A 22908-nucleotide genomic window follows, 5' to 3' on the forward strand; every position below is an offset into this window, starting at 1 on the left:
CACCCTCCAGGCAAGGTCAAGACCGAGGTCAATACGAAAAGCCCGAGGAGCTGCCTCTTCTAAGTCCGCCTGCGTGTCAACCAACAACTGAAATTGAGCAGTTCCGGGGATAGCGTCGGCCGATGCGACATCGGTCATTTCACAGCCGATTCGTCCGCCGAATGGCAGCACGCTACTAAACGAGACCGGTTCCCGTTTTGATCTAATCAGATGCATCTGATAAGTATTGAGACCATCCGCCTAATCAGATCCTGTCAATAATCACTGTACCACACCTCCCTTGACCATTTTCACCCCAACAAGCCCGCGGACTCCGGTTATTGCCGTCGAAGATGGACAAAATTAGGAAGGTCGTCCTTTTCGTGAGACTTGTAGGATACTCGCTACGGCTTTATGCGGACTTTTTCTCCCGATCTTACACGGCCAAGAAGCTTCCCGCCGGTCCCGCATCGAAGAACGGCGAACCGATCAACATCGTAGTCATCGGTGCTTCTTTTGCCGGGTACCATGCTGCCAGAGTAATTGCAACCTCTCTTCCCGCAGACGGTCCGTACCGACTCATTATTGTCGAGCCGAATCAACATTGGCAATTCACCTGGACGTTGCCACGCTTCTGTGTCATTGAGGGACATGAGCACAAGACATTCATCCCCTATGGCCCTCATTTGCCAGCGGGCTTGGAGAAGGTTGTACGATGGGTTCACGATCGCGTCTCCACGATTACCGAGAATATTGTGACGATACAAGGCACAGGAGAGAATATTCCATACTCGTACATGGTCATCGCAACTGGATCAGGCGTTGGAATGTCATTGCCGTCAAGAGTAGGCTCAACAGATAAAGCCGGAGGAACCAAGCTGCTGCAAGGTTTCCAGCAACGCATCAAAGCTGCCAAGAATCTTGTTGTCGTTGGTGGAGGAGCTGCGGGTGTCGAACTCGCCACGGATGCCAAAGACCAATATCCGGATAAGGACGTCACGTTGATCCACTCGAGAGGCGCAATCATGAACCGCTTCGGTCATGACTTGCAGGCTGGAGCTCTCGCGGGATTGAAGGACCTCGGGGTTGAAGTCATACTCGGAGAACGGACAACATCCGAAGAGCCTGTAGATGGGTTCGTCACGCTTCACTCTGGGCGAAAAGTCGAATGCGACTTCATGGTGAGCGACAGCGCTGCCGCCAAAGCAAACAAACAAATCAACGCCAAGATTTGACTGATTTGACTGCCTTTTCCCCAAGATTGGTTAATTTGCCCTATTGGCCAATATATCAAACAAATCCATAGAACACGTGACCCGACGACGCCCATACTAATTACCCAATTAGGAAATAAGTGAAGCTATTCACAACTATTCATGATGCAATATGTGAGCCAATCTCAACCCCCATGGGCATGGCTTTCCTTTTCAGCCAATTCTTCGTCAACTGCAGCTGACCCATAGTCTGAGGCTTCATTGAGTGCCTTTGCGACGTCAGGGTCAGCTTCGCAGTACTGAATGCCCTCTCACAGTCAGCAGCCATGGCTGGTATTGCCAACACATCAAGAGCTAGTCTACTGAGTAGAGGATAGGTTGACTGGTGGTCTCTCCACCACTTAACAGGATCTTCCGTAGATTTAGGAGGCTGCCTGAGGTACGTCTCCAGCTCATCCTGCTGTCGAGAAGGCTCACGACTACGTCTAGTCTGTACCCATTGCCTGAAGTGGCTGTCTTCATGGGATGGAAGTGTGATCTCAAGAACAGCCGTAGAGTCATCAGACTCTTCCTCGGACCTATACCAATGGTCAAAGTAGTCCCTGAGCCCCTTCTTTGCATCACGAACCCACTCAAGCTGAACCCCTTCATCCCAGACTGCCTCAAGGTATGAGATACCAAGTGAAGGGTGGAGAATAACAGAAGCAGCAAACAAGGGAGACTCCTCTAACTTCGTATAGTATGAGGAGAGCTTCTGCCAGGCCAACTCAACAGAAGTACGAAGATGCTCCTGGTACGAGGAAGAGAAACCCATAAATCGAGCAGTACGTTGACTCCAGTCCTCTCTTACATGTTGTGGAAGTATGGATTCCTGAAGAGGCTGGGTCTGGCTGTTGACTGAAGATCGAATGGGGCGCCCTGATCGAGTCTGTGATGGTAGGGACTCTTCATCAGCAGTCACATTGATCGTAGACGACTCGTCTTCCTGTTGAGAATCAATGGGATGGAGTACGGAGTTGTATAGACTCTTCCACTCCTCTAGATGCTCAAGGAGGTACTCCATGCCAGTCATGACTTCCCAGAGACGACCATGCCCATCCCCCTTACCCCATCCCTCCGTCCTCTTCGTCTGCAGGTAGAAAGGCTCAAGGATAGACTTGACTTCAACCAAGACTTTCCAATCTTCTGAAGAAAGGAGGTCATCGTCAGGTATCCTTTTACTGGCATTGTCCTGCTCCTGGACCCAGTTGATGTAGGTCTCGATCTCTGCCCTCTTCTGAAGAGCTCGATGGATCATGAGGTAGGTGGAATTCCATCTCGTCTCGTTGTTGAGAAGAAGATATGACTCCTGAGACCCCTGGCTGAATAGCTCGAAGTCTGACCCAGCATCAACCTCTTGGGCTGCTTTCCTGAATCGCTCAGATCGCTGAGGAGAAGCCCTGATGAACTTCACGATGTTACGAAGCTTACCAACAGGCCCCGTCTTCCTCCAGAGCTTCAGATCTTCCTCCTCATAATAGACAGACTGGTAGAAGAGTGACTCAGCCTCAAAGACTTTACGATCAGCACCAAAAAGAAGGGCTCGTGCCACCAGGTTGAGTATGTGGCCGTAGCATCGCATTCTCCTTGCCTGATAGTCCCCCTGATCCATCATAGGGTCGAGTCTCCTGAAGAGGGCAGAGATGCAGGTATCGTTGTTGCTGGCGTTATCACAGACCACCACACCCACTTTGCCAGTGATATCCCATTGCTGAAGAGTCTCGTAGATATTGTTGGATATGTTGGGACCGCTGTGATCGCCGCTCATGTGGTTGAAGGCGATGAGACGAGACTGGTGCTGGCCCATACTGTTGATGAAGTGGGCAGTGACTGCAAGGTAGGCGTAGTTGTTGGGTGACGTCCACAGATCAAACCCAATATGGATCTTAGTGAGGGCACTGTGGAGTTCATCCTTGACGTAGGATTGCCCCCTAGCGAAGAGAATGGGAAGATGGTCCATCATTGAAGTCCTACCCCATGGCACCTGATCAGCCAGAGAGGAGTTGTGGAGTCGTAGAACTTGTTGAACGAAGCTATCTTGAAAGTGGTCGAATGGTAGATCGTTGGTGATGATGGTGGAGAGACAGAGATCTATGACAGTAGCCACTTTCGACTTGGGTATATGGGAGATCTTCCTCCTCTTCGATGAACGAGTACCATGCTCTGAGCTGTGGAGAGTCTCTCCTGAGCTTGTCTCATCGGTAGCAGAACCCCATTGTGAGACTTGATGGCATCTGTATATAGATCAGTTAACAATAATCATACCAAAGGACATATACGTACCTGCGAAGATGGTCTGCAGCAGAGCTAGAAGCAGTAGCAGCAAAGAACTCTGGCTTTCCTTTACTGTCACATTGTTGACAGCACCAGTAAGCACCAGCTGGCCCCTCATCACAAAGCTCAACAAGGAAGACCCCATGGACCTTAAGCCAACTCTTCCTCCCCCTGCCTCCTTTACGGGCCAGCTGCTCCTCAACCACATATCTCTTGTTCTGCCATATGATCTGTAGGCAGTACACACTGCTCATCTGGACCAACGAGGCAAGCAATGAGGCAATACGACTGGTATTGACGGTTGGTTGGTGATGTTGTGGTGAAGGTGGCTGCGGTGGGCTGGATCAACCAGGAGGTGGATCAGGCAGCTGGTGCCTGGGGCACCAGCCACTGCCTCAGGTATCCACAGTCCCACATGATCGTAGGGAGGTCGAAGATGGATGGATTCGAGGGAAGAACGACAGAGACACTGTTGGCCACTTGAGTTGCAATTCTGGAGGGGGATCGAAGCAGTTGAAGTACGTTGGTAGGTAAAGGAGTGGGGGACAACATCTGTGAATAGCATCGTTAGTTGTGAAACCAAGACATCATCATGCCTGGGGAAGAAGAGCTTCCTGGATGGATGGGGAAGCCCTTATATAGGGCCAGGGAGAGAGGAGGGGGGGAGTGGCTGACGTACGGTTGAAGTCATCATGGCAAAGGTAGGCAAGCCCAGGATGTTGGCGATGTTGCTGATGTTGGCTGCTTGTGAGGCATGAGGAAGAAGAAGAGACGTAGTAAGAGAGCGGTTCCAGTGCTTTTATACCCATATCCAACGTCGCTGGGAATCATAGATCACTCAGGAGTATTGTCTGAAGAGAAAATACAGCCAGGAGGGCAGAAAAGAATGTCGCAAAGCTGTCAGGATTAATGGTGCTGCATACAGAAAAAGAAAGCTGACCGCGTTAGGGCGTGAATATTCGCGATAATGGCATCCCATTGGCTATATACAGGCTTATGTAATATGCCAAGCCAAATCAACCCAATATATCAAATCCCGGTGGTCAGAAGTTGTTTGATTGATAGTTGGGAATAGCCTCAGTTGTTTGGTTTGTTTGGAAGTTTGATTGATAGATTGGCTTTAGCGGCAGCGCTGGTGAGCGAAATCCTGAACTTCCAATTTCCGGATGGCGTTCTAACGAGCTTCGTACGTCTAGGTGAACGCTACTGGCCAGCAGCCTTCCTCTCAACTCATCAGCGATTTCGTCCCTGAGGCGATCGCAAAGTCAGGCCGTATCAAGGTCAAGCCAACAATGCAGATCGACGTCGATTCACTATTACCGCACATTTACGTGTGTGGCGATGTTGCCGAGGCTGGCGTCACCAACCCCAATGCCCGAGCTGCTATGAAGCAGGCCATCTACGCCGCGGACAACCTCGTTCTCGCTCTTCAGTCAAAGACGCCTTCCAACATTTATGAGCACTACTGGGCTGATGGAGTCATCAAGTTGACGCTGGGTCTTTTAAGTCTTCGCATGAGCACTTTCCGCACCTTTCCAGCATCCGTACCTAACGCATTACAGCACAAATCCATCACTGCTTTCGGTATCGGGGACACAGAACTGCTCTTCCGCGGGAAAGAGAAGGAGATCACGCTCATGATTGAGCGTGCTTGGACAAATATGGGAGCGAAGCCTTACGAAGATAAGGAGTATGAATCGAGAAGAGCACAAAGCAGCGTCGCCGACAAGGCTCTCGAGGTGGCCAACGAAACCGTGTAATAGTCGACGGCTGGAGCGGTTGAACGTCACTGATCAGGGCTTGTTCGCCTTGTGTCTAGAAATGGAACGAGAGGCTCTTTCAGAGTTCAAAGTTAGAGAATACAAGTACCAATACCATGTCTGATGCTTCGAGTAACATGACTTGATCAGACTCTCATAGGCTCCGCCTGTCCAGAGTATCGTACGCCATTTGGTGCGGCTTCTCCCACATTCCGGGTGGGACAAGACCGAAGCCCTGCCAGTCCCCAGATCCTAGGTTGCAACCCGCGGCCCGCATATTATTCCATCGGCTTCAGCAGGCCTGCAGATCTGCCGGTCATGCAAAAGCTAACGGCACTAGTATCTACTTTGGGGATCATGTCGAATACAGGAAAGCCTAATCAAACCTCTCTGCTCTTCGTCAATTGTCTGCATCAGGAAAATTAAGGCCCCTACAAGAGAAACAGTAGAAGCAATATGTTCATAAATTCCTCGACACAGCTATCCCTTCTCTTTAAGGCTAGTCTTCAGGCGTAAAATCTTCTTCGCCTCCGAACCACGGTATCGAGATACGCTCTTTTTGAGATCCCATCTGAGCACCGCACACCGTCGCCTTGCACTTCCGCCCCGTGTCCTTCTCCCCATGAACCCCATCAATCTTGATCCAAACATCCACCTTCCGGCACCTCTCCTCCTCCCTCTCATTCCATAACTTCCCACATCGCCAGCAAAGACGAAAAACCTCCCCTTGCTTCTTAATCGGCTGCAAGTGACCATACCACCTCTCACGAGCAGCGCAGTCCCAGCACCGCCTCAAAGTCATCGACTTCCGGAACCACGACTTTTCGTATCTTCTCATTCTGTCGCCGAAACACTTCTTGTCCAGGACGCGGCCGCATCCGTAGCATGGCCATTGCCTTCCGAACCCGCGAACGCCGTTACGAGAGCTGTGGCGCTCTGTTTCGTAGAGGAATTGAATCCACCGTCGTTTGGGCACAAGTGCGCAAGTGTTGAGATAGTCGCGGAAAATGGAGTTGACAGATGAAAGTTTGAGAATGTCCACGTAGTCCAGGTAAGAGGCGATTTGATAGTGAATATCGAAGGGTAAGCATTCGAAGAGCAAGTATTGGAAAAGAGGCGGCATTTCTGTTGTTGTACCTTGGTTTGGTCTTATTGCCTTGAGGACGGATGTTGTTGAGTGGTTCAGGAATCGTTGTACATGTTGCTGTTTTCATTTCTTTCCATTGGTGTATTGATTCCAAAATATAGGAAATACTCCCGTAGCAATTTCAAGTGCAAGTGGTTGCAGGTAAATCCTACTATGAATGGGCAAAGTCTTTGACTACAATTCGTTGCTGCCTAGATTTGCTGATCGTAGTGTCATAGTCATCGTTACCACCGGCTCAGGCGGCCCGGCTTACCGTCTTTGTCAACAGGTAATTAGAACCTGTGCGTCTACCTAGGATTGACGCATACAGCAATTGATACATAGGTTTCTCTCTTTAAACTCTGACGCTTATGCAACAAGAGACTGCGTCAATTCTCTCAAAGGCAGAATCCGAGATTCCTTCCTAGAATCAAGGGGTCTCGCTCCCAACGTTCTCGCGGGAGGAGAGGCCGATTGTAACCTGCTGTCACAGGCTCAGAATATCAAATTCTTCAATCGGTTCGGGACTCTTTGTTATGCTCTCCTCTCTTGTTCCTTTGAATCCAGTGGTTTTTCGTCCTCTTGGACAATCACGACCCCCAGGCCTTGAGAAATAATCAGAAACCAGTTGAGGCGATTGTGTAAAAGCTCCCAGCCACAATGACCAGCAATAAACTTCTATTCATTTGCGTCAGTGATATTCAATGCCCATTATGATTACTTTAAAATACCTTTAGTCAAATAATCCTGTGTACCCATGTAATCCATTCCGCCCCGTAGCCCCGGACTCTTGCCACGCAAATGGCACAGAGAAGCAGAATCATCCCAAAACTCTCCCATTTTACCATACCGAGTTGACTCATGCAAGCTCACCAGACTCCCCTCGTTATGTTTATGACTGCTGCAAATCATACTCCTTGGGCTTTTTGCCGTTGATGTACTCCCATAGCCTGCTATTTCGACATACCTTGTCCCCTTCAGCATCGCAACGGCCGTTTCCAGCTTTCATGCGCTTGTCCATAAAAGACTCCATCACAGGCCTGCCTTTGCTCTCCACGACGCCAGTCAGAGTCTCATTCAAGGGAAAAAGCCTGTCGAGGTAATGCTGGTTCAGCAGGTGACCCAACACGTTGTTCTCGAAAAGTAGTCCAGCAAAAGTGTTCTGTCTCTTATCCAGGCGTAAAATATCATCAACGATGGGCAGCAAAGGATGCCTTCCATCCATTGGCAGAGGGTTGCTTTGCTCGGCAACCAGGGACTTGAAATGGATAACTCCCCATTGAGACACAAAGTCGCCAGTGTTGCCGTAATGCTCGATGTGCCCGATGACGTGTTCGTTGAGCGAGGTTTCGGGGTCGTTGAAGTGGTTGGCAGCGTTACCGAAAGTGTAGATCTCCAGCTTATGCAAGGTCTCTCGGCGGTAGTTGGAGAGGAGCCAATCGAGAATGATGCTACCCTCAAGGCCACCTTGGGAGTGAAGGATGAGAACAGTTTTGTCTTTCTTCTGCGCAGGGTCCAGGGCAGCTGTGATGAGCGCATAGCAAGTTCTGGTGTCCGAGGTACCAAAGTAGAAGCATCGCTCTAGAAGACACTGGATGAGATCAAAGATGATTCCAGACCTACGGCATGATAATTTAGCGAACGCCGTTCCTAAGTTAGAAGTTGTTATGACTTACGTTCTGTTGTGGACACCCGTAATGGGACGTTGAAAAGTCCGTGAGAGTCTGTTGATGTTCCCCTGCAGCCAGTGCGAGCTAACCTGTCGTTAGAAGCATGTTCAAAACACGCAATTGTGACCAGAGTGCACTTACCCAACAGACACACCGTTAAGAAAGATCCATTCTTCGCTGTAGTTCTCGTTGGGGTCCAGTGATTTCCAATTAGCCGACTCCGGCCACAGAGCATGCTGAGATTTGAGCAAGTTGTTCTCGGTTCCGGCGTTGAGCTGTAAGCAGAAGAGATAGTTGACGAAGATGAATCCGCCGATGTAAAGGACGAATAGCTGGAATGGGAGGGTGGCGAGGAATGGCAGCGAAATGAGGAAAGTGAGTTGCGTCACGATGAGAATTCCATGTATAAAGAGGCACCAGAGGTTTCCGACCGAAGGGTACAGCTCGTCCATCTCGCCGGAAGGATAGTAGGGGTCGACGAGACCTTGGTACCTAGTCTGTATGGCTGAGATGGCAGTGTCAATGGGGCCTTTGAGGAGCCATTTGGGCACCCACGACTTATCGAGCTTCGGATATCGGACCCCATCTCGCCGAGGATACCATAGGGGAGAGATGACGAAGGGAATGAATCCGATGCATCTGATGAAGAGAACCAAGTCGTCCCAGAGAAGCCGCCATGGCGGTGCAGTGTAGTATTCGGGCAGCGTGGCCTTGATTTCTTCGATATCGCCAGATGGTGATGGTGCCGAGCTCGCGACTGCCAGCGATGTGGTGACGGGGCGCTTAGTTTTGTCGACCGACTGATAGACGTTGACGAAGTGCGCCGATGTGGTGGGAGCCGCCATGGCGAAGGAGAGGTCGGAGGTGACGCAGTTTGCGATGACGGACAACGTCCACGAGGCTTAGGTTTGGAATGTCGAAGGGTTCGGATTATTCTCAAGGTTGACGAGAATTTGGAACACTCGCTTGCCTTTTGTACCTCCTGCCTCGCCTGCCATGCTCTGCCTGCGTGCCTGCCCTCTTTGTGTTTCGGATGCACAGTCCCGCCCGCCCTTGGCACTAGCGGAAGAGGCTGACGACGGTCTGTCAGAAGAAGCAATAATTCCTCACTTGACTTGGCATAGTAGCATTTGAGGCTGTCTCTCAATCACATGCTCTGAATTTTTGGAACATTTACTATTTTACTACAGGATACCTTGTTGGTTGAATCTGACATAAGAAAGCCATCTATTGGCTGCAATCACTTGAGTTGCCTATCTGAGCCATGCAGTGGTACGCATGGCACGCAAATCACAGCGAGCGTGCCACACGCGACACCATCCCTTGGAATCTGGGCTGCATATGATGCGCCATCGCCCGCCACTTGTCAGCCCGGCATCTGAGTCTTATGGGTCGCGCTTGAATCCTTGCCGCAGCACCGTTTGCCTTCTTCTGCACCTATGAGCGTACAAGACAGGCTATCGAGCCGCATTCTCAGCCCCCAATCCCCTATCCATGGTGCGCCTTTTCCAACGGCTATGTCCGTCTGACGTGCAACCGATACACAGGTACGAGTCGATTTCTGGCATTGGGGTAGACTTCTATGCAGCTAGGCGTCGGTACTTGTTAAGTCGATTTCCTACGACATTTGGCCTCATTGGTTTCGGTGATGAAGAAGGAAACAATATTAGGCTTGATAACCGGCTTCGATGATCGCTGCCGACTTGGGACTTTTGACGTATCATGTCGATGCGATATAGTGCGAAGGCTCGGCAGTGTCCCGTGTCAATCGCTCTTCGTTCTCGTCGGAAACATCCAACTTATATCTCAGACAAGATGGGGTACCGGCTCAATACCATTGACGTTGTGCAACAGCAGGCGGAGGTTGAGGCCAGAGGGCCCCCAGTGCTGCCAAAGCAGCCGGTACTAAGCCCCCTTGAGCCTGCGGGTGATACTGAACCGGAGGCTGATACGGGACCGGAGGCTCATAGGCTTGAACCGGCGCTTGATACTGAACTGGCTGCATCTGGTACATGCAATATGCAGGCGGGTTGTTTTCGGAGTCATCGTCGGGGGTCGGCGGCTGTATAGCGATGCATCGATAAATACCAAATAAAACGGCCATCCCTACTATCGTGCTGAGCACAGCGATTGTGACCGCTAACTCGGTCTTCATGGCGATGGATTCTGAGTTGCTTTGTAAGTGGTTGTCACAAAAGGTGGACCGCTCCTCATAGGCAGCATTAACCTCACCTATATCTCGTGATAGAAGTCTTGTAGTGATTAATCGGGAGACGACTGGTCGTCGTTGCTGGCTGCAGTAACGCTGCTGAATATATGCGGGAAGATGGCGAGTATGGATGGATAATGGATGTCAGGATTCTGGAAGAAGGTCCAAGGATGTGATGCGAAAGAGAGATGAGTTTTCGTTTCGCCATTTCGTCTACGGATAAGTTGGGTCATTGTGTACTCTTTTCAGCATGACTTCGGAGATATCAACCCATCACAACTTTCAAGAAGGCCGACGGAGAAAGTTCTCACGACCGCTGGGCTTCAGGTGCCTATTTCCTGATTCTCGCTATACAATGGAAGGGTAGGAAAATCTTGCCAAAACTATACCTGAAGCAGACACTCTTTCTTGGGATCCTCCTACGCAACCACGGTAGAGATGATTGTTTCGACTTTCCGTTGCGGCGAAGTTGTGTCAAGGACCCCATCAAAGTTGAATTCCATCAAGAGCTTTGAAATAAACCTTGAGGGTCTCTGTAGATCGATAGCTATGGCGTCGTGAGTACAGCGGGTACCTACTGTTATTGAACAAGGGCTAAAGGATCGACAGAGCATGGGCAGCTCTGCCGTGAATAGCGTGAATCATGCTCCGAGATGCATCCCCACTTCTCACCGGTTCCCGGGCCCGGAGGCGGGGCCGGTCGGACACTCAGAATGGACTTTTCGCGGGACTTGCTGCAACTTCGTTGTTTCTTCTTCTGTCTCTCCCATATTGGAAGTCTTTTCCCTCGCTAAAGTGAAATCGGAATGCGACCTTAATCTAATACGCGTACCGAGGCGGCGAAGACATCCCTGTCCGCGCGGGGTTGCGAACCGAGGATCGTCCTCACTTGGCTACGTCCTTCTCCAAAACGAGACAGCAACAATACCTTCTTTTTCTGGTTCCGTCTAGAGTGGCCACCAATCCCCTTTCATTCCACATAACCAAACAAGTCCGCAATCTATATAGTACAAGAGCGAAGATAGATCCAGCTCCTCAAACCAACTACCGACCACCGTTGCCGAAGCTATGGGCACTTCTCAGATTTCTTGGATATTCAGGGGTAATCTGCCAGCCAACTTCAACCCAGCAAATCGCAACCTTCCCCTTTTATAGCCTTGAAGTTGCCTTTTCGACTTCCACGGTCCGACCGGCTTTCCCCTCTAGACAGGTGTTACCGCTGTTGCGTAGAAGCTGTCAGCCAGTTGCATAGGAGCCTTTGCTAGTTTCTTGAATGTGACGATGGAATACCAAGAGGCGCTTTGGACTTTGCATTGAGCTGAGGCCTGGACTTTAGGCAAGTCACAACGGCGGTTGAGACATCTCTGACTTCTGACAATCGGTCTGGGGGTTCAAATCTCCTGTATAAGAACAAGCTCATCGTCGAGGTTCTTCATCTGACTCTATATCCCCACCCACAGTAACCTCGCAGCACCAACCCACCACCAAGCACGATTCCTCACGAACTAGCCAAAATGCATCCCCTCACCCTCTTCATCGCCGTCCTCCCGCTGGCAACCCAAACCAACGCAGCCCTCCAACGCGTCACAAACTTTGGCTCAAACCCAACAGGTCTAACAATGGACATCTCCGTGCCCCCCAACCTCACAACCTCCCCAGCCATCGTCCTCGCCCTCCACGGCTGCGGCGGCTCCGGCGCAGCCTACAGCCGCCAGGTAGAGTACATACCCCTCTCCGACGCCAAAGGCACCTTTGTCGTAATCTACCCGTCCTCCTCCCGCGACTTCAACTGCTGGGACGTCGCCACAACCGCCAGCCTGACCCGCGACGGCGGCGGCGACTCCACCGGCCTGGCCAACATGATCCGCTACACCATCGGACAGTACGGCGCCGATCCCAAGCGGGTTTTTGTGACGGGCAGCTCGTCGGGGTGCATGATGACCAACGTGCTGACGGCCACGTACCCGGACCTCTTCGCCGCTACGTCGTGTTACTCGGGCGTCGCGGCGGGTTGTTTGGCAGGTTCGCCGGGCTCGAGCCCCATCAGCGCCGATCCCACGTGTGCCAACGGGTTGATTGTCAAGACGGGCGAGCAGTGGGCTGCGCAGGTGCGCGCCATGTATCCCGGTTACAACGGGAGCTATCCGCGCGTGCAGACGTTCCATGGCACGGCGGACTCGCTTGTCAAGTACCCCAATTTGGCTGAGCAGCTCAAGGAGTGGTCCACCATCCACGGCGTGAGCTTCGTCAAGAACAATACCAACACGCCTATTAGTGGGTACACGCAAATGATTTACGGCGATGGGACCAAACTTGTGGGATACTCTGCGCAAGGTGTCGGACACACGGTTCCCGTCCAGGAGGATCAGGACTTGAAGTGGTTCGGCTTGTAATAGCTTCAGTCAGCCAAGAAGACCAGCAGGAAATTGGAAATTGAGCTGATATTGATGTGATGCAATGTGTACAGCGTGATCGGAAGCAGGCGCTAAATCTCCGCTAGATACATGAAGTGAACAGATTCCCCAAGTATGGGGTGCAAACAAGCTGCTCAGTGAACACTAGAACATTTCTCTAAAGTGGGTGAAGACATTATCCACATATGGGTTCGATACAGCAGTGGTTGTCGGGGGTATGCCAGCGTCGGACTGGCCACCAAAACCATCGTCTCCGTTAGATGCGAAGCCATTGAGCCCCAGATATCCTTCGAAAATGCGACTCATCTCGTTCTGAATGCGGACTCCGTTGCCTGGTGACTGGGCCGTATCCAGAGTTGGTGTTTGTTGTTGGAGTATCGTGGGGGTTGTGGATGAGCGTCCGAAAGGCGCAATTCCAGCCGGGCTGTTCGGCATGCGTCCGCCACTTGCCAGTCCAGCCATCGTTAGAGCCGCGGAGCTGTGTGCATCCTCATCTGGCAGGTTGCGGAGACCGATGCTTGGTGCAACTTTTTTGAGCGAACTGATTGTACGCCACAGCCGCTGAGACACCCAACTTTTGGCGGAAAGATCTTTGACCAGCTCCAGGGCCATATAGAACTCTTCTCGGCACGTGGAGCTGAACCTTACTGGTGCATGAACAGAAGCCAGGAAGAGAACAGAGATTGCCGATGTCAGGAACTGGTGATAGAATACCTGTATTTTGCGGTACAGATTCGTGGTGTTGTTGAGATGGCTGAGATAGCGGATCGTGTCTTTCGCGAGGTCAACCACACGTTGAGCTTGGGCAAAGTGGCTCATGATGCTAGTAGCGCTATGCAGAATCGGCGTATACAGCCAAATGCGGATCTGTATACAAGTCAGCATCAAAATCGTGGCTGAAGTCACTAGTACAGCAATACAAACCTGGTTAAACCGCAGATATGTCCAAATGCGCAGGCGTTGAAGGTTGTAAGACGGAGTCGAGGTCATTTGCTTCTCCTTGTCCCAATTGCGGAGCTTGACTTCTTCTGGTACATTCTCGTACCATTGAAGGGTCTCTTGGTCTATCTGCTCCATGTCTTCATAACGGAGCTCACGGGCTAGGACGGGGCCAAAGTCCGTGACTTGACGCCAGACCTTAGCACCCAACCTCGAGTAGCTGATCATAGCAACCAAGTATGGATACTCGTCCTGTGTGATTATGAGAAAAGACAGGCCTAGATATTTCATGTTGGAAAAGGGGTACTCACAGGCATGGGTAGTTCTGGATCAATCTCTTCATCCGGGACGACGAACGGCAGGCCAGTGTTAAAAGCCCACCGCCGGTCCAGAACGTAGGCTGACCAGAAACTGTTCAAGGCATTTTTCCTATCCTCTTCGTTCTTGATTTTCGCGATGCCGGTTGTCCTGTGGATGCCCATTTCCAGGCACAACCTGGTGACTTGGCCCATGACGCGCCATGCCAGAATCTCTTCGTTGGCCAAGAATCTGTAGCCAGCGAGAAGACACAGCGCTGGAAGACTCACAAAGTCGACCGCCTCGACCATGAGCTTCCGATTGAGGACGGCGTCCATGCTGTCAATCAGCTTGCACGCTTTCTCGCTGTGACCATGCTCTTCCACCACAAGAGCGCAGCTCATGACGATCTTGAGCTGCAATGTCTTGTCGTCGTTGAGACTTGGTGTGACGCCCTGCTTTCGGGCTGATTCCATGTAAGCCGTCAGGTGACGGACATGCTCAATGACTGACGGTATCTTGATGACGGGATACATGATGCCGACCTCTTCGTCATGTAGTCGACACAAGCGAATCATCTCGTCCTTGCCAAAGTCCCACAAGGGGTCGAGTTGGCTTTCTTGCGGAGGCATACGGAAAGGACTGTCCTCGGGTACACCCAGGGGCGTGCCTTGTTCATCCTCCCCAATGCCCTTGTAACCCATATTGTGAATGGTAGTGTTGGCGATGTCAAGACTGTAAGCCATACTGGTGGGGCCACGGAAGGTTGCCTGCTTCGTTTGGGTCAACTCAGGCCGGTGGAGGGGAGACAGCGAGCTCGCCGGGGAGGCCTGAACTGTGCTTGAGGGGAAATGTAATACTTTGTCCTGGATGGGTGCAAGACGCAGGGTTTCGGAACGGAGGGCATTCATGTTTTGATAGAGGTTATCGACCTGCTCTTGCAAGCGGGTCATCTGGTCTGTCATGGTCTTGTACTCGTCCGAGTCCTTGAAGTTGTTGGAGCAGCAGTTCGGGGCATAGAGGCACTGCAAGTTGAGATTGCCGCATCGTTGACAGGGAGTTTCGCCATTGCACTTGATTTTGCGTCTCTTGCATTCGTTACTGCGTGGCACGTATTAGTGATCTTGTCTCTTGTTCAGATATGTTTCACGACTCGGAGTTTATCGTGGACAATGGTTTGTGTAGTCAAGCGGTTGGGCCAAGGTTCCCCAACCATAAGAGACGGAGTCGCAATGGTATTTGGCCGGACGCATGCCGACGACATAGCCGGGACGGAGGTATCCTTACCAGGCAATGGATATGTACTGGGACAGTGGCAATTAGCTTTCTGGAGTTCCACAAGGTTCATCATTGGCATGGCACACAGCGGAACGGATAGTCACAGGGGAGGATAACGAGGACGAGGACGAGGAGATGATGGGTAGGTAAAGGTAAGGTATGGTGAAGACTGAACAGCGTATAGACAACGGGAAAGACTACGCACCCGATTCCTCTTGCTTCTCTGCTGCTTAGCAGCATTGCTCTCATCCTCTGACTTCCTCTTGGAACCAGTGACGGAGCTTGAGCCAGGTGTTCCGACTTGAGTTGCACCTCTGGAGGCCCCTGGTCGTTGTGCGGAATTGTCTCCGGAGGTCGCGGAAAGGGGGGAATGGACAGAGTGATTGTGTGGAGAATAAGCGGCGGCAGTGGCAGCGCGGTCAGGCGGCAAAGGGGCGGCTGCTTGGGTCAAGTAGCGCAAGTCGCTGACCTGCGCATCAATCTGCTCCATTGCGCATTGCGAGGCCCCCGGCGGACCTGTGTTTTTGTTTGTTTCTCGCGTTCGATCGTGAGCGACTGTTGAGCGATGGGGAACAGGCGAGTAATGGCGATTTTCTCCCCTGTTTGCTCAGGCAGGTGGTACCTGGGTACCTCACTGTCCCCCCCCCCCCCCCCCCCCTTTAGCCTCACTTCTTTCGGGTATCGGGGCTTTCCTGCTCCCAGCTAATCCCGCTGACATTCACGTGACCGGCTGAGCGTCCGGTCACGCGTTATCATGATCAAGTCCACTTTTACGTGATGCGATCCTCGAATGATTGGCCGCCCTATTGAGACCTCATTTCAGATGACGGCATTCCGCCCATTGCCCAGGCTGTCAACCGAGGCTGAACCGCTAAAGGGCGCGGTATTGACTCTCAGATCTCTAAAAGATAACGCCTGCCTTGTGCTTGGTAAGGTAAGGTACCATTGGCGTTTGGCGTCCGTTCAGCCAATAGGTATCATACCGTAGACAAACACGGAATCTGCTTCCAACACCGATGCGTCTTGCAGGTTGCCCCTACAAAGTTTGAGAGAATAAAGGTCTATGATATGTGAGGAACTCTCCAACATTGCATTGCACATTGACTTGTAGCACATTTTTGACCAAAAGATTGAGTGATTCGCATGTTTCTGAGTTATTACTGCACATGCCGGCAATGAAATCCCGTAACCCAGTCCCAGGTTGCCAGGGTCCGTGAGCTGAGCTTACATAATGCATCAATTTCTTGGTGGGGTCCCTGGTTCTGCCGCAACTCACCACCAAAAAGTTTCTTGAAGCCCAGAAAATTCACCCAGTGTTGCGCAGCGGGCCCCCTCTGCCGGTTGCCATTCAAATCGTGAACCACATACAACGATGTCGGCCCGTAGAAGAACATCCGACTGGGAAGACAAGCCAGCAAAGGGTATGCGACATATACTCACGAGCAGTATTGCAGTACTAACTCTAACACTTCTCTAGATCTCGATCCTGAGGCTGAGCACGTCGAGGAGAGCGAGAATGAGAGCGACAGTGAAGAAAGCGCAGACGAGAATGTGGGCACCGAGCATTATGTCACAGTCGGGTACGATACACGCCAAACATAGCATATACATATATAGCGTAGGGAAAAACTAACGTTTCGTCACAGCAAGAGCAAACTCCGGGAAAAGGAGGGCGTCTCTCTGGGCCCAAAGTACCGCGGCGCCCGCGTCAGCCGCGATGCGCTGAACGACTCGAGCAACGACGATGAAAGCGAGATATTCGAGGATGCGCTGGAGGACCTGGACTCCAACGGCGAGGAGTACGACGACCCCGATGCCGCGGATCTGGCTGCCGACACTGCAGCCGCCGGAGACGAAGACGTCGAGATCTCGAGCGACGATGCACTTGGCCAAAGCGACGATGAGAAGCTCGACGCCTTTGCCTTTCGCGGCAGCTCGCAACCCAAGGATAAGAAGGGGGGGCGAAGCAAGAGGCCCACTGCTGCGGACTTCATCTCCGATGAGGAAGAGGAGGAAGACGACGAGGAGGACGATGATGGTGCTGCACTCGACGACGAGGACGACGAGATGGAGGACTCGGATGACAACGAAGGTCTGACGGACGGACTGGACGGGTCAGATGAAGAGGATGAAGACGAATTGGGCTCAGACGAAGATTCCGAGGAAGCCTCCGGCGATGAAGATGACGATGAAGACGACAAGCCTCGCGGCAAGTCCTCCAAGAACGACGCCAGAGCCGAGCAGCGAAGGCTCATGAACGAAGGCTCAAAGGTCCTCGCCGCCTCCATCTCCGCCGCCGCGCAGCAAGACGCCCAAAAGGGCCTCGCCGTCCGCGAGCAGCGCAAGACCTTTGACGGCCTCCTCAACATCCGCATCAGGCTGCAAAAGGCCCTCGTCGCCACAAACTCCTTCTCCGCCATCGAGGATGACGAAGAAGAGCAAAACTCTGAGCCGTACGAGGCGGCCGAGGAGGCGGCGCTGAAGCTGCTCAACACCCTCGACAGCTTCCGCGCCAGCCTGCTCCCCGCAGAGCTACAGCAGCAGCAGGCCGGCGGCAAGCGCAAGCGTGGCGACGCGTTCGACGCCACGACCTCGAGCCAGGATATCTGGGAGGGCATCCAGCAAGCCGAGGAGCGCGCGGCAAAGTACCGCAAAAAGGTGCTCGAGACGTGGTCCAGCAAGACGCGCAGCGCCACGGTGGAAGTCAAGTCGCGCAACCTCGTCTCCACACAGACGTCCATCGTCGCCTCCCTCGAGGAGCAGCTCCTCGGCGCCGACCGCCTCATCAAGCGCACCCGCACCCCGCGCTCCTGCGCGCCGGCGCAGGTCGCGGCCAAGGTCAACGAGGACCCGGAAATCTACGACGACGCCGACTTCTACCAGCTCCTCCTCAAGGAGCTCGTCGACCAGCGCACCGCGGACAACGGCGGTAGTAACGGCGTCGCCGGCGCGCAGCCTACGGTGCGGTGGGCGGCGATGAAGGAGGCAAAGACCAAGAAGCACGTCGACAGGCGCGCGAGCAAGGGCCGCAAGATGCGCTTCAACGTGCATGAGAAGCTGCAGAACTTCATGGCGCCCGAGGACCGTAGGGCGTGGGAGCAGGAGGCCGTCGACAGATTGTTTGGCACGCTGTTTGGTCAGAAGATGGGGCTCGGCGAGCAGGCTTCTGATGCGGAGATGGAGGACGATGAGGAGGTTGATGCTGAGGAGGCTGGCCTGCGGTTGTTCCGCAACTAAAGAACGTGTAGGAATGTGCATAGCCAAAAAAGGGGGGGAACTGGGCATTGAAAAGGTTTGTACATTCACAAAGATATCCCCGACGATATAGACTGGGCCGAGAAGCAACCACGGCGGTGAAGAACTCTCATCAATAATCTCAAAAGACTGCCACTGAACTCTCATCTTCTGCCTCTGCAATAGCAGCCTCTTACACAGAAACCAGGCTCTGTCTTCAAGATACTAGATTCTTGCTTTCACCAACTTGGCTAGTATGGAGGAGGGAGGCAAGATTTGTAACAGTCTTGTCTTGTCCCGAAGCTGGTTCTATTCAACCCATAGCTGCATGATGTATGTCCATCCATCCAAGTTTCCATACTGACAGGCTCAGCGCTACTTCCACGACGAGACCAATGAGAACAGAACAAGCACAAAAGTCCAATGATTCCGATCAGGAACTTGCCACCAAATCAAGCCACACGTCAACCTTGCCTCCCCCTCCAACTACCCCCAATCCCCTACATCGTAACACCACTCGACTTCCTCAGCGGCAACCCAGCCTTCTCATACGCCATATCAATCATCCTCATCTGACTAATACTATCCTCTCCATCAACCCAAACGCTCGTCTCCCTGCCCCGGACGCGGTTGACAAATTGCTCCAGCTGATGCCGGTACGTAAACCAATACTCCTCCCCGTTGCCCGCCAACCCGGCCTCCTCAAAGGTATACGCCTTCTTGGACCTCTTCTCCGTCCACCTCTCGACAACCTCGCCCGAGCCCGTCCGCCTCACGACAAACTCGTCCACGACGTCGATGCGGTGCCAAATCCCGCCCAGCATGAAATTCGCAAACTCAATCGTCCGCTTCCGCGTCTTCTCCTGGCCCGCGGGCAGCTTGTCGTCGGCAACCTTGACCTCTTTGTGCGTGACGCTCAGCCGCGGCAACCCCATCCCCAACGTCCCCGTCCGGAACGCGCCCTCCGCATGCGCCGTCCCGCCATTAGCCATCCGCCAGGTAATATCCCACGCATAATCCGCTCTCTCCTCGGGCTCCGGCATCGTCTTGAACTTCGCCGTCAGACACTCCTCCGGCTCAACCCCAAACGTCTGCCTGATGCTCGAGACGGTATACGTCCCCAAATCCATCAACCCGCCGCCAGCAAGACCATACTGGAACCGAATATCGTCGTCCCCGAGCGCGAACCAGGGGATATACGCCCTTGCATGCACGTGCTCGACATTCTCCTGATCAACAAGCCCCATGAAATACTGCCAACTCGGCTGAAATCGGTAATGGAACGCCTCTAGCAAGACGGGACTTCCCTTTTCCTTGAGCAGCGGCAGCCGGAACAGGGCCTCGGCTTCCTGCGCGTTGGAGACGGAGGGCTTCTCCAGGAGGACGTGTTTCCCTGCCTGCAGCGCCTTGAGGGCCCACTCGTAGTGCAGGCCGTTGGGCAGCGGGACGTAGATCGCGTCGAGGTCCGGGTCGTCGATGACGGCCTGGTACGAGTCCTTGACGTCCGGGATGCCGTGCTTCAGGGCAAAGGCCTCGGCCTTTTTGCGGTCGCGGGCGGCGATGGATTGGACTATGACGTCTGGGTGAGTTTTGGCCGGTATGATTAGGGCCATTGGGCTACATCTTGGGTCAGTTTCCCAATTATTGATGATAAGATTTTTTTAGATTTTTTTTCGTAGAATTCCTTTCTTACCAAAAAAAAAAAAAAAAGGCAAGGTCCAAGATAATACTCACGCAATGTTGGCTGCGCCTAGGACGCCGAAGCGGATGGCGCCATCTTGCTTTGGTGCGACGGGCGGGTTCAAGGTGAGATAATTGCGGCGCAGGAAGCCGAAGACGGAGGCCATTTTCGATGGTGGTGAGATGGATATGCGGTGAGGTATACGTGTGTTTACAGATCACAATTCAGTCAATTGAAGGCAATTGACAACTACAGCAACCCCCGAAGATTTATGAGAATGAACTTCAAACGTTTTAAACGATCAGTGAATCACCACACATGTGCAGGGGAAGGTGATTAGCAATCGGGGGCTGGTGTTGCAAGGCATGGGATATTTCTCCTCACCGGCTTTGGTACGCCGACGGACATGAGACGAGACAGCACAAGGGGAAGGAAGGGTTAGCTCAATCCCGGCGGGGTTAAATGGGCAATTGAGCCGATAAGATCAAATCTCAGTTCGGATAGCTTACATTTGATTGAAATCTTTGATCACATAATTATGAGGTGTCGCCGGTTTAGAAGTTGTTGGTTCGCGTTGTCAAATATGGGCCTTGCATCCGTCGCACCACTTTGGGCAGGTGTTCTCCGTATGCGCTGCTGGCCGACCATTGAAACCCCTGCAGATATCCTCAGACAGACACATCATTACATATTGCGCTGGGGAAGATGCATGTTGACAGTCACTGATGCATGGTCCGGTTGGTTGTCTCTTTTACTTCATTTTTGAGAACTACGTAGGTGGGCTTTTCGCCATATTCATCCTACGGAACAGAGTAGACCCCTTCCCGTTTTTGGTCTCATCTCTGTGGAGGTATCACCCATTACTCTTCCTTTACAAAACATCGTTGGCGTTGAAGTCAAACAGAGCCTGCTTGACGCGCGCCTTCATGGTCTTCTCGCCCTCACGGACCCAGACTCTGGGGTCGTACTTCTTCTTGTTGGGCTTGTCGTCACCCTCGGGGTTACCGACCTGGGTCTTCAGGTAGTCGATGTTGTTGGTGACGTAGTCGCGGATACCAGTGAGGTAGGCCCACTGCAAGTCAGTGTCGACGTTGACCTTGACGACACCGAAGGAGATGGCCTTCTGGAACTCCTCGACGGCGGAGCCGGAACCACCGTGGAAGACAAAGAAGACGGGCTTCTTGTCGTCGGTGCCCAGCTTCTGCTGGACGAACTCCTGGTGCTTGCCGAGGAGCTCGGGGTGAAGCTTGACGTTGCTGTGATGGATTAGAACTGTGTTTGTGGGGGTCCTGGAGGCACACCCGACTTACCCAGGCTTGTAGACACCGTGGACGTTACCGAAACCGGCAGCGATGGAGAAGAAGGGGCTGATGGGGCTCAGGGCCTGGTAGATGGCGTAGATGTCCTCGGGCTGGGTGTAGAGGGAGTTGTTGTCGACATCCTCGTTGTTGACACCGTCCTCCTCACCACCGGTGATACCGATCTCCATCTCGAGCCACAGCTTCATCTGCGCGCAAAGTGTCAGTGGCAGGCGCAAGAAAAAGGTCTTGGTAATAGCTTACGGGAGCGGAGCGCTTGAGGTACTTGGCGGTGGTCTCGATGTTGTAGGTGACATCCTCTACGCGTTTGTTAGTCACGGTCTTGGATGGATCGGACTGGGACACGACTACATACCCTCAGAGAGATCGATCATGTGGGAGGAGAAGAGGGGGTGGCCGGAGCGCTTGAACTCCTCCTCATCGGCGGAGATCATACCATCGAGCCACGGCAGAAGCTTCTTGCTGAGGTATACGTCAGTGTCCTAGTTCTTGAGGTCGGGTGTTTGTGGTGCAAACTCACGCGCAGTGGTCAGAGTGAAGGACGACGGGAACGCCGTAGATGGGGGCGATAGAGGTGATGTAGTGAGCGGCAGCAATGGCACCGGCGACGGAAGCCTCCTGCTTGTCGGCGCTGTTGGGGATGCCCTTGCCGGCGAAGTAGGCGGCACCACCCTGGGAACTGCAAAGCTGTCAGCTGTCTGGTTATACCTTATAGCTGATCTTGAATCTAAAGGATCAAGACAAGATATCTACGCACGTCTGGAGGATGATGGGGGACTTGGCCTCGCGGGCAGCCTCGAGAGCGGCAACGGCGGTGGAAGAGGAGGTCTGGGAGGCGGGGTCGTTAGCCGATTGTCACCAAATATTGTTTCCCCTCCATTCTTGGTCCGCACGACGCCCAACTCGTCGCGCGTCGTAGGATTGTCAAGATTGGTATTGGCATGACCGGAGGAGCTGAATGAGAGCTACTTACGACGTTGGCAGCAGGAATGGCAAACTGCTTGGCCTTGGCGTAGTTGAACAGCTTCAGGAGGTCATCGCCGTAGACGACACCAGGCTTGATGTTGAGCTCTGACAGGAGACCCATTGTGAATGGCGGGGTATGTGACGTGGGGTAGAGAAGATGTTCAGGTTGATTGCGTATAGTAACTTGTCCTGAGTAGAATCGGACTGCTGTTCTAGATTGATGCTCAGAGGCAGAGGTAAAAGGGTAAGAGAATATGCAGGGACAGGTATTGGAGAGGAGGGAGAAGAATCAGCAGGAAAGTTTGGATCGGGGTTGAGGTGGACGCGGGCGAGTTATGTTTGATTCCCACGAGCGGGATTTTACTCGGGCTGAGCAGGACTGGTCCAGCAACAACCTACCTTACCAAGCCAGCCAGACCCGGTCCACCTTGACCGTCGACGGGCCACGGCCAAGCATCGGTCCAGTTACCGGCGGGTGCTCTCCCACCTCTACCTCTAAGGTACCAATA

At 52.8% G+C, this 22908-nt stretch overlaps 11 protein-coding genes across 11 annotated transcripts; 5 read left to right on the forward strand and 6 right to left on the reverse strand.

Annotated features, from left to right (window-relative positions):
- Positions 1–332: 332 nt before the first annotated feature.
- BDP81DRAFT_390820 (uncharacterized protein) lies at positions 333–1214 on the forward strand (the record flags this gene model as incomplete). The annotated part of the gene is made up of 1 exon (XM_060587459.1): positions 333–1214. The coding sequence occupies one exon, from the start codon at positions 333–335 to the stop codon at positions 1212–1214; it is 882 nt and encodes a 293-aa protein (XP_060448670.1).
- A 2984-nt stretch (positions 1215–4198) lies between these two features.
- Positions 4199–5266, forward strand: BDP81DRAFT_390822 (uncharacterized protein; the record flags this gene model as incomplete). Its single annotated transcript, XM_060587460.1, has 2 exons — positions 4199–4207; positions 4703–5266. The coding sequence occupies 2 exons, from the start codon at positions 4199–4201 to the stop codon at positions 5264–5266; spliced, it is 573 nt and encodes a 190-aa protein (XP_060448671.1).
- A 499-nt stretch (positions 5267–5765) lies between these two features.
- On the reverse strand, positions 5766–6389 carry BDP81DRAFT_446452 (uncharacterized protein; the record flags this gene model as incomplete). The annotated part of the gene is made up of 1 exon (XM_060592063.1): positions 5766–6389. The coding sequence occupies one exon, from the start codon at positions 6387–6389 to the stop codon at positions 5766–5768; it is 624 nt and encodes a 207-aa protein (XP_060448672.1).
- An 895-nt stretch (positions 6390–7284) lies between these two features.
- Positions 7285–8907, reverse strand: BDP81DRAFT_458309 (uncharacterized protein; the record flags this gene model as incomplete). The annotated part of the gene is made up of 3 exons (XM_060593395.1): positions 7285–8011; positions 8069–8146; positions 8204–8907. The coding sequence occupies 3 exons, from the start codon at positions 8905–8907 to the stop codon at positions 7285–7287; spliced, it is 1509 nt and encodes a 502-aa protein (XP_060448673.1).
- A 580-nt stretch (positions 8908–9487) lies between these two features.
- Positions 9488–10174, forward strand: BDP81DRAFT_419307 (uncharacterized protein). Its single transcript, XM_060589763.1, has one exon. The coding sequence runs from the start codon at positions 9785–9787 to the stop codon at positions 10130–10132; it is 348 nt and encodes a 115-aa protein (XP_060448674.1). The 5' UTR covers positions 9488–9784; the 3' UTR covers positions 10133–10174.
- A 1352-nt stretch (positions 10175–11526) lies between these two features.
- BDP81DRAFT_367601 (PHB depolymerase family esterase) lies at positions 11527–12750 on the forward strand. Its single transcript, XM_060586544.1, has one exon. It carries the CDS (start codon positions 11786–11788, stop codon positions 12662–12664), a length of 879 nt encoding a protein of 292 aa, XP_060448675.1. The 5' UTR covers positions 11527–11785; the 3' UTR covers positions 12665–12750.
- Positions 12751–12829: 79 nt separating this feature from the next.
- On the reverse strand, positions 12830–14886 carry BDP81DRAFT_312028 (fungal-specific transcription factor domain-containing protein; the record flags this gene model as incomplete). Its single annotated transcript, XM_060583770.1, has 3 exons — positions 12830–13552; positions 13610–13876; positions 13936–14886. The coding sequence occupies 3 exons, from the start codon at positions 14884–14886 to the stop codon at positions 12830–12832; spliced, it is 1941 nt and encodes a 646-aa protein (XP_060448676.1).
- Positions 14887–15147: 261 nt separating this feature from the next.
- Positions 15148–15759, reverse strand: BDP81DRAFT_157981 (uncharacterized protein). The gene is made up of 2 exons (XM_060581969.1): positions 15405–15759; positions 15148–15225 (listed from the first exon to the last, which is right to left on the reverse strand). Exons 1-2 carry the CDS (start codon positions 15687–15689, stop codon positions 15205–15207), a joined length of 306 nt encoding a protein of 101 aa, XP_060448677.1. The 5' UTR covers positions 15690–15759; the 3' UTR covers positions 15148–15204.
- An 812-nt stretch (positions 15760–16571) lies between these two features.
- On the forward strand, positions 16572–18436 carry BDP81DRAFT_458312 (apoptosis-antagonizing transcription factor; the record flags this gene model as incomplete). Its single annotated transcript, XM_060593397.1, has 3 exons — positions 16572–16620; positions 16677–16779; positions 16846–18436. 3 exons carry the CDS (start codon positions 16572–16574, stop codon positions 18434–18436), a joined length of 1743 nt encoding a protein of 580 aa, XP_060448678.1.
- A 497-nt stretch (positions 18437–18933) lies between these two features.
- BDP81DRAFT_468979 (uncharacterized protein) lies at positions 18934–20582 on the reverse strand (the record flags this gene model as incomplete). The annotated part of the gene is made up of 2 exons (XM_060594508.1): positions 20168–20582; positions 18934–20050 (listed from the first exon to the last, which is right to left on the reverse strand). The coding sequence occupies exons 1-2, from the start codon at positions 20278–20280 to the stop codon at positions 18934–18936; spliced, it is 1230 nt and encodes a 409-aa protein (XP_060448679.1). The 5' UTR covers positions 20281–20582.
- A 350-nt stretch (positions 20583–20932) lies between these two features.
- Positions 20933–22657, reverse strand: BDP81DRAFT_158001 (fructose-bisphosphate aldolase). Its single transcript, XM_060581970.1, has 7 exons — positions 22407–22657; positions 22191–22261; positions 21954–22112; positions 21789–21895; positions 21677–21732; positions 21425–21621; positions 20933–21370 (listed from the first exon to the last, which is right to left on the reverse strand). The coding sequence occupies exons 1-7, from the start codon at positions 22518–22520 to the stop codon at positions 20986–20988; spliced, it is 1089 nt and encodes a 362-aa protein (XP_060448680.1). The 5' UTR covers positions 22521–22657; the 3' UTR covers positions 20933–20985.
- Between the last annotated feature and the right edge of the window lie 251 nt (positions 22658–22908).

Source organism: Colletotrichum phormii, assembly GCF_030913505.1.
Source record: "Colletotrichum phormii strain CBS 102054 chromosome Unknown BDP81scaffold_4, whole genome shotgun sequence".
NCBI classification, from domain to species: Eukaryota; Fungi; Ascomycota; class Sordariomycetes; order Glomerellales; family Glomerellaceae; genus Colletotrichum; species Colletotrichum phormii.

Bases quoted from the DNA above. Each gene is read 5' to 3' on its own strand.
- BDP81DRAFT_419307 (XM_060589763.1), top strand. From the start codon at position 9,785: ATGTCGATGCGATATAGTGCGAAGGCTCGGCAGTGTCCCGTGTCAATC.
- BDP81DRAFT_367601 (XM_060586544.1), top strand. From the start codon at position 11,786: ATGCATCCCCTCACCCTCTTCATCGCCGTCCTCCCGCTGGCAACCCAA.
- BDP81DRAFT_157981 (XM_060581969.1), bottom strand. From the start codon at position 15,689: ATGGAGCAGATTGATGCGCAGGTCAGCGACTTGCGCTACTTGACCCAA. The intron at 15,226-15,404 runs GTGCGTAGTCTT...CCACTGTCCCAG, and splicing joins AGAGAAGCAAGAGGAATCGG to TACATATCCATTGCCTGGTA.
- BDP81DRAFT_158001 (XM_060581970.1), bottom strand. From the start codon at position 22,520: ATGGGTCTCCTGTCAGAGCTCAACATCAAGCCTGGTGTCGTCTACGGC. The intron at 21,896-21,953 runs GTGAGTTTGCAC...CGTATACCTCAG, and splicing joins CTTCACTCTGACCACTGCGC to CAAGAAGCTTCTGCCGTGGC. The intron at 21,622-21,676 runs GTAAGCTATTAC...CTTTGCGCGCAG, and splicing joins ACCTCAAGCGCTCCGCTCCC to ATGAAGCTGTGGCTCGAGAT.